We start from the raw sequence: 16,508 nt of genomic DNA, 5'->3' as shown, positions 1-16,508 counted from the left end.
TTTTTATGTATTTGATGGTGAAAATAGTGTTTTATAAATTCCGCTTTGGTCTCAGCTCCCATTTACTGACATTCTCAGGTGACCTTGGACAACTCATTTCATTTCTGTGTGTTTTGAAATATTGAAGTCACTCCATAATACGATGATAATATCATCTTATTCTAAGCGTGAACATTTAGTATTCTGATTTAGAACAATAAATCTACATGGGGTTTAAAGGCACTCCGAGGTACTGAGGGGGAAGGTATTGTTTTTCAGCTCTCTTGGGGTTAACCAGCCGGTCATATGAATTTATTGTGCATTCTGGTCCTCATAAAAAAATCTGCATTTTATGGCTTGCAGTGAAATGCATTTAGTGAGAGCCTCAGCTCCTAAGTCACACTGACACGGTGATTTTTCTTGGATTTTGCCCATTTAGACACAACCTCACAGTCATTTTATCGCTCCCATTTAGCCCCCGTAAGGAACAGTTAACAGACGAGCCCCTCTGATCTTTGCTAGCCCTTGGACCACTGTGAAATCCCCTCACTAACACCCCAACTTCAGCCCCTGAGCTGCTGTGAAAGGGTAACACTAAAAAGAGCAGGAAGAAAGGACATTCTATCTTGGAGAGAAGCCTTTGCAGGTAGTTTGTGGTTGATCACTTCTCTTTAACAAGGGGTTTAGACATTGGAAAGTCCATGTTCAGAGTCAGCATGGGACAGCCCCAGCACAAAGCCCAACTCACGGCGTTGATGAGCTCCCCAGCCCTCCCTGTGCCCCTCTCCTGCTCGGGGGCAGACAACCAGCCCAAGTGTTTCTCTCTGCAGGTGCACAGAGCATTTTTGCCAGCAGCAGCTGTCAGATTGTTGAAATTCCTTAAACACTGCTTGACCTCTGCATTTCTGGAGTATAACCCAGATCTCATTGGAAATAGGGAGAAACTAATGCAGAGATGGTCGGTGTTCATGTTTGCTAACAGGGAGCTGAGAGCATCTCCTTTTTTCCCTCCTCCCAGCAAATGGGAGTGAAGGTTGAAGGGATCTTTGGCTTAGGGACAGTCAGAGTGGATGTGAGGAAGAAATTCTTCCCAATGAGGGTGGTAAAATACCTGAACAGGTTTCTCAGAGAGGTGCTGGATGCACCATTCCTGGACACATTCAGGGCCAGGCTGGTGCGGTTCTGGGCAACCTGGTCTAGTTGAAGATGTCCCTGCTCATTGCAGGGGGGGTGGACTAAATGAGCTTTGAAGGCCCCTTCCAACCCAAACCATTGTATGATAAGGCACTTTTTAGGGTCTCAGGAGATGCAGTTTCAGCTGTGGTATACCTGACACAGGAGGATGGTTTTGTCTTGTGGTCCCCTCCTGTCTGGTGAAATGTGGTTTCTTTTGCTTGTTCTGTGCCTGCTTGGTCTCCAGAGTTCTTGAGCTAGGGCTTTATTGTATTATGGGTCTGTGCATCGTCTTATACAGTGGGTTCCATTCTTGGTTGCTGCCACTTGGTGCTACTGTAGCACAAATAAACGATTAGCGATTGCACCCTGAGCAATGATTGTATCATGATTATAGCAGAGCAAGGGGATGCATCCTCTCCCTGTACCAAATTACACCAGAGTGGGCCAGGACAGGCTGCTATAAAGGCAGGGCAATGACCACTCTGTGAGCTGCAGTTATGAGAGGAGTTTCCTTGAGTTTCCTGTCAAAAAGATCCTCACTGGGAGTCAGGGACTGGCACCTCCATCACTCTCTGTCCCAGCAAAGGGGTGTTGGAGCAAACGACACCAGCAACAAGAGAGGATATGTGCAGAGAGGCAGATTGAGGCATTGTGGACTGCATGGGTCATTTTATGGCTTGAGATGCTAAAAGGTAAAGCAACTCCTTTCTTTATTTGCATTCCTGTCTGCACAAGCTGTCCTGCAGCTTGTGTCCTCCCTGTATGCCATGTTTTTCCTGCTCATCTGCTCTCTGTAGTTCACAGCACGGTTCCTTCTTTATCCTGCCTATATATGTGTCTTAACAGGGCTGCTTGTGGCTGGGTCTGTTGGTTGGGGGGTTTTCCCAGGAATATCAGCACACTTGAAACACATTCAGTGTCACTGTCATGCAGGCGTTGTGCTCATTTTGTTTCTTGTACCCCTCAGATTTAGCGAGGATTACACCAGCCACATCATTTGTACTTAGAGGATGCACAAAGCCTTCAGTATTTCTATTAAACAGGAGAGAAATAGATGCCTTTTAACAATGATGCTGTCCTTGCAGGCTCCCACTCCACCGTCTACAAGGACCCCATGATACTGGTTGGCCCGGAGAACCTCACGCTGACGGTGCACCAGACCGCGGTGCTGGAGTGCATCGCAACCGGCAACCCCCGGCCCATCGTCTCCTGGAGCCGCCTGGGTAAGCCCAAGGAGACTGGGATTTCCTCCTCCTCCTCCTCTTCCCTGTTCTCCTAGGGGAAATACATAGGTGCCATTGACTATTTTATGCAGCAGGTGATTCGCCCTTTCCCTTCCTATGGAAGTTAATTGTAGGCTTGAAGTGCTTTCTATCCTCATGTCTACACTTTGTTTTTCCTCTCTGCCGAGATCCTGTTTTCCCCTGTTAGCAGAGTGGGTTGGTTAAACCTGGTGATGTTGCATGAAAGGTGATAATTTCATCTCTTCTCGACTGACAGCATCCTCTTCAGCTGCATCAGAAACATCACCACTGTTGGCCTAGATAAACAAAGCATACACAGACACATCCTTCATGTAAAACAGACTTGAAAGAAACTTGCTGCCTCGTCAGGGAGTTTGAAAAATGAGGGGAAGAGGTGTTTAAAGTAGCATGTCTGAAGCTCTAGAAAACCCAGATGCTTGCTGCTGGGTTCCATGATGTTATTTTAGTCAGCACGGAAACCAGAGGCAGTGTCTGGTGGCATCAGATTGCTTGTAAGCAAGGAAGAGCACAGTGCTGTGTTTCAGTCCAAAAGCAAGGGTTCCTGTAGTTTCTAACTTCGTGATGGTACCTTGGAAACTGTTTTGCTCAGAGTGACATTCCCATTGCCTGACAGAAATCTGAGCAAAGAGCTGATGGCTTTTGCTTAATCTTCTGGAGCTTGTAACTGGCTCTGCACACTTTGGGGTTGGTTCAGTTAGGATTTCCCAAGCCCTTGTGGTCCACGAGGTCATGTCATTTTTGGGATGCTGATGTCCCCGAGTCTGCCAGGGTGCCTGTGAAGCACAAACAGGGGTAATCCTGTCTCCTACTGCTGTGCTGTGGCTCTCCAAGGCTCAAGGTCCAGCTCATGGGAAGAGTGACTTCCCACTCCAGAGCTGTCCATCGAGGGATAAAGACACATATCCAGCATCCATTGCACTATTTTCCATGCTTGCCCTCCTGCTTGCCCCTCTGGTGGCTTGTAAAACCAGCTTGTGTCTGCCACTAACTGGTTATTTTTACTCCAGAGCCATAACAGTCAGGTTGATGCTGGTTTAAAAACTCCCCAGGTCTGCTGTATCACTGGTTTGGATCTCTTGGACACAAGGCAGCTCTATGTTAGTGCTCAACTGTAATAAACTACCTCATAGTTGCCTTTAATTATAAGTGTTTATTTCCTTCTTCAAAACACTTGTCTCTATAGAGCAGTGCCATAATGAAGATGCAAGAGCTTCGTGTGATATTTGGATGGTCTGAGCTCAGCATTGCCTTCCACCAAAAATACACACCCTCTCCATGCTGCTTTGCAGCACAGCAGCAGAATTAGAGCTACTGAGTGAGAAAGAGATCCCGTTATTTCCCCTCCCCTTCAGCAGGAATGTTTCCTGTCCAAAGCATCACAAGATCTTGTTTAGTATTGCACCGATCCTGGCAGCAATGTGGCTGTACAGGCTCTCTGATGAGTTGCTGGGTTTGTCATCTCTTTGTAGCCATTTCAGAAGCTCTTTCATGTCTCTGTGCCTCTGTGATCAGGAGGAGGGAGAGGGGTTTACACTGGACAGGGACATCCCCTGAGTATCTGTCATCTGTACATGTGGCTTCCTCCTGTGTGAAAGTCATCTTCTTGCAGTTCCTCCTACAGAGCTGGTTTAGCTTAAATCACCACTGAATTTATTCAGTTTAGGAACCAAAACACTTTTAATCCACTCCCAGAAATAAAAAGTCCATGGACACAAAGTCTTAGCCATGATTTAGCAATGGCCTGACTTAATTTACACAAAACCTAAAGTCAGTTATACGTGAGCATCTTTCTTGCCTGCTCGAAGTAAGAAGAGTTAGGGCATGGCCACTGTGGCAGGTCCTTGGGCAGGGCATGCTGCTGGTTCAGAGTGTCTCTCTGAACCCCCTTGCTCACAGTTCTGACATTGTGGCATTTCTTCTATCAGAAAGGAGTAGAAGAACACTTCTGCTTTCACAGCTTTCTGGTGCAGGGCAAAGCAAGCCATAAACAACATTTGCACTTTTGGCTTTGGCTTTGCGGAAGCCTGGCTGGTTTGCAGTGGGAAAGGCACCTATATTTTGCTTGAAGGAAACCATTCAAATTCTAGGCCAGTTTTTGAGTGTCACCCAATCAATTTTGAATTTAATTTCCTTGGGAATATGTTGTAGCCCCGACCGCAAACAGAATTCCTGTGTCTCGGCGTGCATGAAATGTCAACATTCATTAGAGAGCCGGCTCTGAGAGAAATGTAAAATCATTAAGGGTTTGTTCAGGGAAGATAGGGCTTTTCCTTTCAGAGCTACACACTTCAGGCTTGGACCTGTATGTGTGCACAAATGAATATCCTGGGCACTTACTGCAAAGCCTTTTGAATGAATGACGATTTTAATGTATCCTTACCCTTTAACTGACAGGCCACTGAGCTGGCCTCCATAAAAGGTACCAAGGCAGAATAATAAACTATTTAGAGAGATAGAGAAAAGTGAGGCGAGAAAGAAAAGACAGTGATTATCTGATAGCGTTATACAGAAGTTGTCAGAAAGGGTCACACAATGGGAAGGAAATTACTAAAGAGGGAGCCATTCAAGAAGTAAACTATACAACAATTGTAGGAGCCAATTAATTGGTAACTTATTGGACACAGAAGCTTGTAATAGATGGCTGACTGGTTGACAGGAGCACCGTTGCTGTAAGTGTTTAGAAATAATAGAGTAAATTTCACCACTTCACACACTGAATAGTCAACTGTTGCAATGTACTCTAAATATGCTAATCCATAGTGCCCAGTGTCCGCTGGAGCAGGAGACCCATGTGTCTAAAAAGTGGAAGGCTACTATGGCACAATACAAAGAATACACAAAAGACCTAAATGATCAACATTAGAAAGTTGTTACTTTCTTTCTACTTGCTGCTTACAAAAGAAAGGCGTTGGTGTTGTTGCATATTCATATCGCCTGGCACGTTTTAACGGGTCTCTGTAATTGGTGCTGCTGTGCCAATCACTCCCTTAGCGGGAGAGTGGACTCCAGAAAGCATCGCATACACCTTGGAAAAGTAAATAGTGCAGCTCCCAAACCACAGGCCTCTTTCATCCAGACTTCCCCCCAGTGGGGAGCCTGGAAGCCTCTTTTGTCCATAGACAGAGCATCTTTAGGGAGCATCTCCCACTCAGAGAATGGTCTCCTTTATTAATCAGCTGTCTGCTGCTCTTCCCAGCCAGTTGAACCTCTCTCTTCTGCCCTCATCAACTGAGGATCGACAGAGTGAATCTGTCAAACATTTGCACCCACCCTGGCTTGTTTTCAGCCCTCAAGCTTTCTGCTTTTGACTTCATAAAGGGAAGTAGAAGGTCATGTTAAATGAGCAGCAGTTTCCAGCCTGCATGGGTCCTGAGAGCTTTAGGAACTGAACAACAATGCTTTTGCAGTCTCTCAGATCCTCTCCATAGAGAGATGACTTGGTGATGGCAAGTGGTGCCAGGAAGGTAGGGTTTCAGGGTTCGGATGCCTTGACCAAGCCACTCCTCACATTTCCATGTGAGGAAAACAGAGTTAAAATAAATAGCAACCTTTGCAAAGCAGGTGTGAGACATCAGTCCCTCTGCACAGCACTCCTGCAAAGTGCTGAGCTTTCAGGATGCAAGGAATTTCTTGTGTAAATACTCTGTGTTATTTATGTGTGTTGTCAGCGTTACTCAGTTGGACTTGCTGTTAGCTGAAGACCTTCTAACTGGTCACAGGATGGGTTGGGTTGAGTGAGGTACAGTGGAGTAAGAAGAATGGGGCAGGCTGTGAAAGGAGAGATAGTTCTCTAGAAGCCCTTTCAGCACTCTTTGAAAGGAGGAGTTGAGTAAGAGGCATTTGGGGTGATCTGGCGGTGATCTTTGCTGGCTGTTAGAGGTGACCACACTCTGGATCAATGACAGATCCCTCGAGGTTTCTGAGCTTGGAGAACTTTGTTCTTCAGGGAAGTGAAAGATGTTTGGCTGGCAGGAGACGTGTCTTCAGAGCACCACACCTCTAATTGATAGCTGGGGCTAGAGAGATAACTAAGGACGTATCAGTGCTGGTATTTGGACTCTCTGGAGTGCCTGCTGCAGGCTGGGTCTTTGCACGCTTAAATTATGTAGCACATTATAAATAATACACTAAAACTACTGACGTTCAAGTCACATTTCTGTGGTATATGGGATGGAGCATCCAGGTATGGCCACTTTGCATCTTTCCCTCATCCCACCCACACCCTCTCAAGAGAGATTTGATTTTTACATGTAAATACGGACTTCCAAAAGGTTTAATTTAAAAGATGAAATCAACTTCAATTTGAATTTAATTCAGGCCTCTTTACACTTCAGTTCAGATGATGGTTGAAGGGAATGGTTCCTTGTTATTGCTCATTAAATGCAGGACAGGTCATGTTTTACTGTCCTTTTTATGACTGAGCCATTTACTGCTGCAGTGGCTTGGCCAGTTATGTGATCATTTAATCATTTAATGACATTGTTTTTCTCTCTCTAAAAGACCTGAGCATTTCTCTTTGCAATGCAAATAATGAAGTGGTCTGGCATTCCCTGCCTAATGAAGCAAGGAAACCTTGAAGTTTAAAAATTCCCTGGAAAACAGTATGTAAGGAGCATGGCAGGAGATACGTTTGGGAAGTGCTTTGTAGCTTTCAGTCCATGTTTTACTGGTGTTTCCTAGCAGGATGCTGCTGTTAATCTGAAATGGGATCCCTCACTTCTATGGGTTTGCAAGGCTTTGGTAGCAGGGGAGCTCTCTACAGGGGTGGCTTCTGTGAGAAGTCCATCTCTGGCAGTGCTCAAGGCCAGGCTGGACACAGGGGCTTGGAGCAAGCTGCTCTAGTGGAAGGTGTCCCTGCCTGTGGCAGGGGGTTGGAACTGGATGAGCTCTAAGGTCCCTTCCAACCCAAACTTGCTTCTCCCATTCTGTAGGTTCTTCAAACTCCTTGATCAAAGGGAAGAGAAGAACTGAATACCTGTTTTCCAGTGGATGAAAGTGTGCTCCCTTTAACTGCTCCTCAGTAAAAGTACCCCCCTGCCCTGCCCCTCTGCTCGGACACCCTGACACATGCTAGCACTGATTTAGAGCTGCCTTTGTCAGGAGTGTCTTAAAACACAAATCAATGAAGCAATAAAAAGCAATAGCCTGATACTAATGAAACACATTGTAATTAGAGTTGGCTGGGAATTTTCCAGTAAAAAATAGGCTTTGTCGGAAAAAGGTGAATTCCCTGATACTGAACTATTTCACATTAAACACTTCTGTTTTGAAGACCTTGTGCTGCAGCCCAGGCATGGTTATTTGGAAGCACTGGTCCTCTCCTTCCCAGAGCATCTCTCTTGGAAACAGGCTGTTGAGCTGGTTGCATCCCTGGGCAATCTAATATAAGAACCCAGGCAGTAGCTCAGAGAGGCTGGTATGATTTAACTTGGTTTAACTGCTCTAGTGAACAGTGTTCTTGTCTTAATCTGAACACCTGGGTGAAAGCGTTCACATTTCCTGTGCTGATACCTTGGGTTTGGGCAAACATGTAGGTGAGGATCCTGGTTTTCTCCTGAAGACAGTTCTGCCAAGTGTCAGCTACAACCCATTGACTTTACTTGGCAAATCCCAGTCACGGAGCATGGCACCACTCCATTTGTGGGGAGAACCTCACACAAAGGTCCAGCGTGTGACTGTTATCCTTTTCCTCTTCTTTCAGACGGCCGCCCCATTGGCGTGGAGGGGATCCAGGTGCTGGGCACAGGAAATCTGATGATCTCTGATCTCACTGTGCAGCATTCCGGCATCTATGTGTGTGCTGCGAACAAACCCGGCACGCGGGTGCGAAGGACCGCGCAGGGCAGCCTCGTTGTACAAGGTGAGCAAACCTGGGGCTTACAGAGCAGGGGTGCACACACTGGTGGGTAGCAACCTGGTGTCATTCAGCTGAGGCCTCAGCTGCATGGGTGCAATGGCTTTCCATCCCGTCACAGGCATTTATTTGGCATAGCACACGCGTTGTTACTTGTTATCATGCTTGTACATCTCAGCAGAAAGCTCAGACTGAATTAATCAACCAAAGTCATCACTCACCCCTGCATGGTCCTTAATAATATGGGGACGCGAGCACTGTTCTCGTATTGGACATCTTGAAATGCTAGGTATCATGCAGTGATATCCAGGAGTACATATCACTCAGAAAGTGTTGCTCTCCAACTGGAATGGCACCAGCAAGTCTAAAGCTATTTCCAAAAGTCAGTGAGAGTGTTTCCTTTGACAGTTGACGCTGTTTGAACCCCTTGCCATGACATGAGTAAAGCATCCTTTGGGCGCCATCCCCAGGAGATGCAGGTTGCTCCTCTTCCTCACAGCAACTGTCCTGAGATGCCACTTGTAAAGGGTGGGTCAGCCCAGAGTAGAGATCAGCACTCAAGAAACCAAACAAATCCACTCCACATGCTCTGTGGACCAGTCTCCATGGTGAGGGGAGCCAGGCAAGTATTTCAGAAGGCAAACCCAGCTGGCAGCATGCTCTGAATGGCAGTAATCCGCCCTGATTACAGGCACTCACCTCCTCTTCATGCTAGTCCACTTAAAGCATCTCGTGCTCTCATCAGTTCACTCATTAACTATTGACTGATGATATCCTGAATCTAAAATTACACACCTCCTGCCGGAGTGAACTAATTGAACCTTTCATGCTGGTGATGGGGAAAGTGCCCTGCTCCAGCCCTGATGCTCACCTGACAGGTCCCGGGAGTCACTGGCATTGCAGTGCTCATGCAGCAGCTGTGGGCCCTGGGTGCTGGCTTCCTTCTTCCCCTTTGCCATGGGAGCAGCGAGGAACAGTGTAGAGAGTGCTCCTATAGGGCTGCTCATGCCTCTTGAGTCCCAGGTTCTGATCAGACATGAGAGGAGGTGAAAGCTCCCTGGTTTTTTTGCTGTTGGATTTCTGGGTGAGCAATGCAATGAGGGGGGATCCCAGCTGGCTGGAGGAGGGCAGACCTGAGTCCCCTTATTAAGCAACACCAGCCCAAGCATTAAAAGCAACCTCACTGTACTTATACAAACCCTTTAGAGCTGCTGCAGGAGAGCTCTGCATGTGGCAGAGAGCTACTAAACCCAAATGCTGAGCTGATGTCCAGGAGGCAGGCAGGCAGAACCAAAAGAAATTACTTGGAAAATGTATGAAGTCATAAAAATACAATTATTGAATACTGTTGACTGCTTCTGTTAGCAATTGGATGAGAGGGGAAAAGGTAGCACAACTTCTCAGTGCTGCAGATGGGCAGCTTTTAGTCTTGTTGGTGATTTAAACACCAGCTCCTGAGCAGCTGGTCTAGTGCTGGCGTTTGTCTGGAGCAGAATTACTGTGGATTTTCACTGGGGAATCAAGGTGAGAGTTTGTCCTCGGAATGGTCCTCACAGGGCCATTGGAGCCCAGCCCTGCTGGGGAACGGGGATGCTCCTGTGTTCAGCAGGAGTGTGCATCCTTGGTGTAGCCCTTAGACATGGGCTGCAGCACGCAGGACCCCAACCTCTGTTGCCCATCTGTAAAATGCTCTGTTTTTCAGGGGGCTGTTGTGCCCCACGGAAGCTAGCCAGACCCTGGCCAGGCAGCTGAGCTCATCCCAGGTTTGCTCACCCTCCCTTTGGAAGCAGTTTTTCCTTCCTCTGAATCTCATTTTGGCTGAATTTTCCAGCTGAGAGGTACAAATGATTGCTGTTAGGTTTGTCTGGGAAGAAAACAGCAATAATGACTGACATGGGAGACTGTGGGTTTTATCTTTGTCAAGATGTCAGCGATGCAAATTACATCCGTAAGGAGAATAAAAGCAAAGAGCGGGCTATCAAAAGCCTGGTTGGAGAGGAAGTTAGCACAGGGCTAGGACAATACAGCGTCCTCAAAGCACGCCAGGCCAGGTACTTGCTGCCTTTATGCAGAGGCCCTTGAAGTGCCTGAAGGCACAAATTAACTTACCCCCTCATCTTTTGAAGGAGGCACGTTTTATAGGTGGGAAACAGGGGGAGAAAGGGCCGTGTTTCCTGTTGTAAGGCAAGGAGTTAGCGGGAGGCTGGGACCCAGACCACGTCCTCCCTCCTGCTGCCAGCGGTGGTCTCGTCCCGTCAGAGCAGCTGCGTGGGCAGTGGTGCCCTGGCACAGGGCTCTGCTCTTGCTCTGGCATTAACGTCCTTTCCCATTGCAAGCTCTCCTTCAGATCATCTAACACCATCTTATTATCTTCCTGGGAATTCCTCCTCCCTTCAGAGGAGAAGGCGTCAATCCCCCGCTCCCTCCCTCCCTGCCCTCCCCTGGCCATTTAGGCTCCTTTGATCTCTTTTGTAAGGTTCTCACACAAGAAAGTTTCCATTTTCTCTTCAGATCCCGGCGCAGGCATTTGAATATTGCTTTGTGCCGGGCTGCGAATCAAAGTCCCACGGGGGGAGTTGTTGAAGGGCCGAATATACGGCCGGCTGAAGCGGAGGGTGTGCGTGCGTGTGGTGCCGGGGAAGAGCAGGCTTCGGTGGCAAGGCAAGAAAAATATATCAAAGCGCTTTCCCTCTACCTCCTGTGCAATCTTTTGTGCTTTATTATGTGTTTGGTGTCATAACAAACTGATGGGCTGTGAATGGCCAGATGGTCACCAGTGTTCTCCACTCCACGCTTCATTTCCTCCTGAAAGCTATGCAGAAAAATGAGATCCCATCTCATAAATGAGTGCCCATCTTAAGGACGTGGTTTGGAAGGCTCTGCTGACAATGACTGCCTTGTTCGTCCTGCTTTCTGCTGGCAGAACCGGGCAGCGCTCCTTGGTCCAACAGATCCGGCCACCACTGCGTTTCCTGATGTTTCTTCCATCGTTCCTGCTTGCCGGCATTGCAAGCCTTGGCTGCGGGGTTGAATTCAGCTGCAGATGTAGTGCAGTTGCAGTGGTTTAGGCTTGGCTCTGTGGTACTTGGTTTGTGCTTGAGTTTAGCCCTAAATTCATGCTGCAAAAACTGGCTTCAGTGTGTGCTGCGTGGGTCAGTGTGTGCTTGCCAGGTTGAGAAGCTCGTGATACTCATTGAAGGCTGACAGACAGCCTCTACAACAGCTTCCTTGAGTAGTTTCTGCCTGCTTCCCAGGGGACACGGCCACAGATTCCATCTTTGGCCCTAGCAATCCCACCAGCCATACAGCTTAGCTATTTAAGTTACTCAAGCATCTGGGCATTCTTTGTGGTCAACAGAAAGAAGCCGAGCAGGCAGCAGTTCTTTGTCTTAAATCTCCTGTCACCTGATGCTGTGCTTGACTGACTTCTCCATTGACCTGTCTTCTCTTTTATAACCTTATTGTTGGTTTCAGTAGCCTAATTTATGGAGTTTTGTTGTTTCCATGTTATTCTTCCTCCTCCTCAGCCCAGCCTCCCTCCCTTACCCTGTCACTCTGGCTACTGGAGAATTCATAATACTGAGATGCAAGGGGCAAGGATTGGCACCATTGCATCATCTGTCAGTGCTCCTGGATCCTTAGGACAGCCTTTCTCAGCGAGTGCCAGGCAAAAACTCACAGGAAGGGCAGCGAAGCTCCCTGTTATCCTAAGGGACACGCTAATGGCTGGTCACTGCTGAGATGAAATGTCTCTAAAGAGATGGAGCCCATCTGGGTCTCCTGTTACAACCCGCTGTTACAGCACATCTTCATGCTATCACAGTTTGCTGAGCACAGTAGAAGCTATCGAAGCACTTGGCTGATGATTCTGGGGGTGGTATTAAGGGTTATTGCTTTTTGATACCAATGTCACGCCTTTAAATATTCATTAAAACTGCATGATTCTCTCCCTCCCATTAAATCCTGAATAATCAACTCTGGTTTCATCACACTTCACAAGCCAGGGCTAGATCCTGCCCACTCCTCCTTGCCAGGTTTGAACTCTCTGCTCTTAACAGTGATCTTCATTAATATCTTCATTAAGATCTTCATGCAGGGCTGAGATATGCTTCCCCTCACCGCCTGTGATGGCCTTCTGGCACGTAGTATGGAAAGGGAGAGGCCTTCAGGCTGCTGCGCCTCCGTGCAGGGTGAGATGAGCAGTGACAGGATGCTCTGTTAATTATGGATGACGAGGAGGATGGAGGCTTGGCTGAAGGCAGGGCTTTGCTTCTGCTCCTTCTCTGCTAACGCAGGGCCAGAGGTGGCAAACTCTCGGTTCCTGTTGGAATCATTTGAAGGGGCAGAGAGAGGAGCTGGGAGGAAGAGAGCAGATGCTCTCCTGTCCTGGGAAAGAGCCATTCATCCCAGACCATGCACTACCAGCCACCGCAGGGGACCCTGCCTGGGGATGCTGGTATGAACACTGTAGCACAGGGGTCCAGTGCAGCACAGGGGCATCTGCTTGCAGCAGTGTCTGTCCCCATGGTAAGACTCCAGTGGCATCCAGACCATGTACTTGCTGAAGCTGGTGATGAGAATGAGGAGCCTTTCCATGGGTTTCTGCTGCAGCCTGGGCTCTTTTGCACTACAGCTCCTCCTGCACCAAAAGGAGTAAGGTGAGACCTGAACAGGACCGAGCAATGACTGGAGAAAGCCAGGAGGAGCAGGAACAGTGGAAGGACATCCCCTGTGTTGCAGCGAAGGATGCCACTGAGCAGGGCCAGCTCTGCACAGCAGAGCTGGGAGCCATTTGACGGAGTGGCCGCCTGCTCCCTGGAGAGTTTAAGCAAGTTAAACAGGAGCCGGGGTTTGATCTGGTTGTGTTTAGTGAGACAGCTAAGAGGAGGGACGGCAGCAGGGAGCAGGGGTCGGGGGGACCCAAGGGGCCATGGTCCTGAATAGCATCACTGGCGCCAGGCCAGCGGCCGCAGCTGCAACTCCATCACCCTGAGTCACACGCGACACCACTCCCATTGCTCCCTCTTGACATGGGCTAATAAGGGAGGATAAGGAGAGAGGGCGCTTCCAGAAAGGTTACACCGGATGCTTCTTTTCACTGTTTAAACTTTGCTTCTGCTGGAGCAAATGATTTGAGGTTTGGGCATGCAGAGGCAAAGAGCCAAGCAGCAGGATCTTTAATGGAGCTGCAGGAGGAGCCGGAAGGTGGCTGTGCCCTTCCTTGGCATCATGGGTTTGCACCTGCGAGTAGTGCGGGTTCAACTCGTGAGCCCAGATGAAAGCAGGGAGGTGCACAGCCACTTGCAAAGTAATTGCTGCTGCAAAACTGCGCCAGCACAAAGAGGGGGGCAGGAGGTTAAGGAAGCCTTGAAAATCAAGTCTCTGCTGCTCTCACTGTATGCCACAAAGGAACCGTTCACTGCGGGGAAGAGGGGCTTTTCCTCCTGTTTATCCACAGTTGCAACTCCGGTTGAACCTATCCTGAATTTTATTTCAGTTTATAAGTCTAGAGTGGGAAAAAAAAAATAGGAGGGAAATGAAAGGACAAGGGATTGATTGGCACGTGGGGAAATGTAGCAGGAGGTTCTGGAAATATGTGTCCATTAGGTTGCTGAGATCAGGTTCATCAGTAGACCTGAGCGCTGACAGAAGTGGCCTGACAATAAACTCTGCTGGCGGACACCCTCCACCACTAATGTTAAGTCAGACCTGCCATGCTCTGCTTCCCTTTGAGTATTCAAAAGGGAAGAGGGGCTCCTTTGAGGTAGACGGGCTCTTCAGTGAATTTCTGTGCCTTTCTGCTTGCAGGACTTACGACATGCATGACTTTGCTCTTACACCTTTCGCTGTGGTTTGACCTTGTTGCAGCAATAGTGATGCTCTTCCCTTGCATGCACACAGCTGGGAAGAGCTTTATCACCCTCTACTGCTGCAGCATACCCTGAGGGGATTTTTGGCCACAAACCATAAGGCTCAGCTCTTGGGTAGCTGCTCCTGCCTGCAGCCTGGCTGCTCCTCAGCACGTTTTACTAGACCATTATGCTCCCTTCTCCCATCCCTGGTGGCCAGCCCCATGCTTGGGAAATGCCAGTGAGTGGCACGGAGCGGGTCTCCCTGGATAATCTTGCTTTTGTTGGAAAAGTTTAACACCAGCCATCTATTATGTGACTCCAGTCAGTAAATTCATTATGGGCCTGTGCCTCTATCTGTTTGTCATCATTGTGGCTGCTGCCATTTCCCCCTGATTTTCGGTTTCAGCAGCAACGTGGAGTGTATTTATCACTTTGCCCTTTGAAGCGTAACTGCTTGAATAAACTCACCTATTTGGCAGTGTCTTTCAGGCCCTGATACGCTGGTTTATTCTGATAAATGATTTTAAATCTACTTTGAGCTGCTGGAAGAGGGGAAATCACTTGCTGTTTAAAAATGTTATTGCTAAAGGTGAAGATACTTGGTTATGGGAGGAGCGGCAGTTACAGGCATGGTGAAGGCTTCTGCCAGGCTTGGCAGAACCTTAAAGGTTCCAAGCTGCAGGTCAGGGGCTAAAAATGCTCCTCAGCCTATTGCTACCAGAGTAGTCTGCAGCAAATCTGTTTACAGGGGTAAGAACAAGCTGCCAGACTGCTCCTTGCACATCCATATGTTTCTTTCCATTTGCAAGCAGTTTGCTAATGCTGTACAGGTCCTTGGCTCTCCATACAGTACTGAGCTGACCTTCAAATGCCTTCTGTGATGCCATGACTGCCAGGATGGGCAACTAAAATGCAGTGTTATCTGCTGCCTATGCTGTGGGTTGCCCAAGCATCCCATGCTCTCAGGCAGACAAGTCTTATTGATGGGATTGCTCTTTGTACCAGGATAAAGTGGGATCATCATGACTCTTCTCACCCTCCTTCTCCTTCCTCCTTCCAGCCCCTGCAGAGTTCGTGCAGCATCCCCAGTCCATTTCTAGGCCTGTGGGGACTACTGCCATCTTCACGTGTGTGGCCCAAGGGGAACCGCCACCCCAGATCACTTGGCTGAGGAATGGGCAGATCCTGGAGACCAGTGACCACATTAAGCTGAAGAATAACAACAGGTAAGTCCTTGTGCACTGTCTGCTGTGGGGGGTGGAGGGCAGTGTGAGATGCACGGCTGGGTTGTGCCATTCCCTAGCATCAAACCGGAGTTACCATGCATGGAGGACTGACATCACCTACCTGATGGTCCAGAAGTAGCTGCCGCTGCAGGTCAGATTGTTGGGTAAAAAGCCAGTTAGCTCACACAGGCTTCAGCTCTTGTGCAGGCAGCGGATTCAACGCAGTTGTGTGCAGTAGTTCATTTTGAAGTGGTCAGTGAAGGCTGGCAGAGAGCAGTGGGGTGTGCAGCACATCCTGGTGAGGTGTGCAAGCCCTGCTTTCAATGTGGACCTATTGTGCTTGAGGCTGAGATAGGCATGAATGATTCAGAGAGACTGCACCCTTGCTGCCTGAGTGCTTTTAAAGGGAGTGCTTTAGAGCCAGCTAGGCTTCAGCAGGTAACGTGGGTTGCTGTAACACATCCCTCGGACTGATGCAGTGCTCCCTCACCCTGCTTTTGAGGGAGGCTACATTAGAAGATGTTATTTTGAACTGTCTGGACTCCAGGGAAAAGGGGAGTGGGAGAGTTGTTGACTTTCTTTCTGCGTTAGCAAAGAGCTAATGTGAAGGTAGTAATGTTCAGAATCAGGTATGTGGATTCAACTTGGGCTTTCATACACTAAAACACTGCTTCAGTCCTACTGGCTGCACTTTGTAGGCTTGTATTTCAGTGCTTTGTGCTTTACTGTGCCAGGAAATCAGCACTGGACTTTGACTGATGCCTCAGGAACTCAGTAGAAGTGTCCTGGTCATTTTCTGGGTATTCCTGGAAGGACCAATTGTTGTCCCTGGAGTTGGCAGGAACCACACTTACTCCACAGTGGAGGATCCACGCTTTAACCCCTGAACATTGACCTGCCTGGGTGGGCAAATGTAAATACATTTGAAGTAATACTTGCGTGGAAGCTGACTTTCACTAAACTTCAGCCTTTTATCTCACCAGGGGAGAGTGTTTTCTCTGAGTGCTAAATAACTGCGTTTTCATTTGACGGGAGGGGGATGTTTGTACTGAGGAACCGATGCGGTGGGATGCACTTAGTGTGAAAATTACAACTTGATGACATAGTTTCTATGGAAATAGAGTGGAACAATACCCTGAAATATTATAGCACCTGT

General features: G+C 48.2%; 1 protein-coding gene across 1 annotated transcript in view; it reads left to right on the top strand.

Annotated features, from left to right (window-relative positions):
* IGDCC3 (immunoglobulin superfamily DCC subclass member 3) overlaps nucleotides 1-16,508 on the top strand; it is a gene marked incomplete at both ends in the record, with an annotated part of 96,537 nt that overhangs the window by 63,102 nt on the left and 16,927 nt on the right. The window contains 3 exons of the mRNA XM_080626760.1: nucleotides 2,241-2,378; nucleotides 8,122-8,280; nucleotides 15,187-15,352. Of these exons, the coding sequence (XP_080482886.1) occupies nucleotides 2,241-2,378; nucleotides 8,122-8,280; nucleotides 15,187-15,352 (463 nt within the window). The remainder of the gene's footprint in view (nucleotides 1-2,240; nucleotides 2,379-8,121; nucleotides 8,281-15,186; nucleotides 15,353-16,508) is intronic.

This window comes from Psittacula echo, assembly GCF_963264785.1.
Source record: "Psittacula echo genome assembly, chromosome: 10".
In the NCBI taxonomy this organism is placed as follows: Eukaryota; Metazoa; Chordata; class Aves; order Psittaciformes; family Psittacidae; genus Psittacula; species Psittacula echo.
Note: the sequence above shows the minus strand (reverse complement) of the source record. Positions and strands in the feature narration are given on the sequence as shown.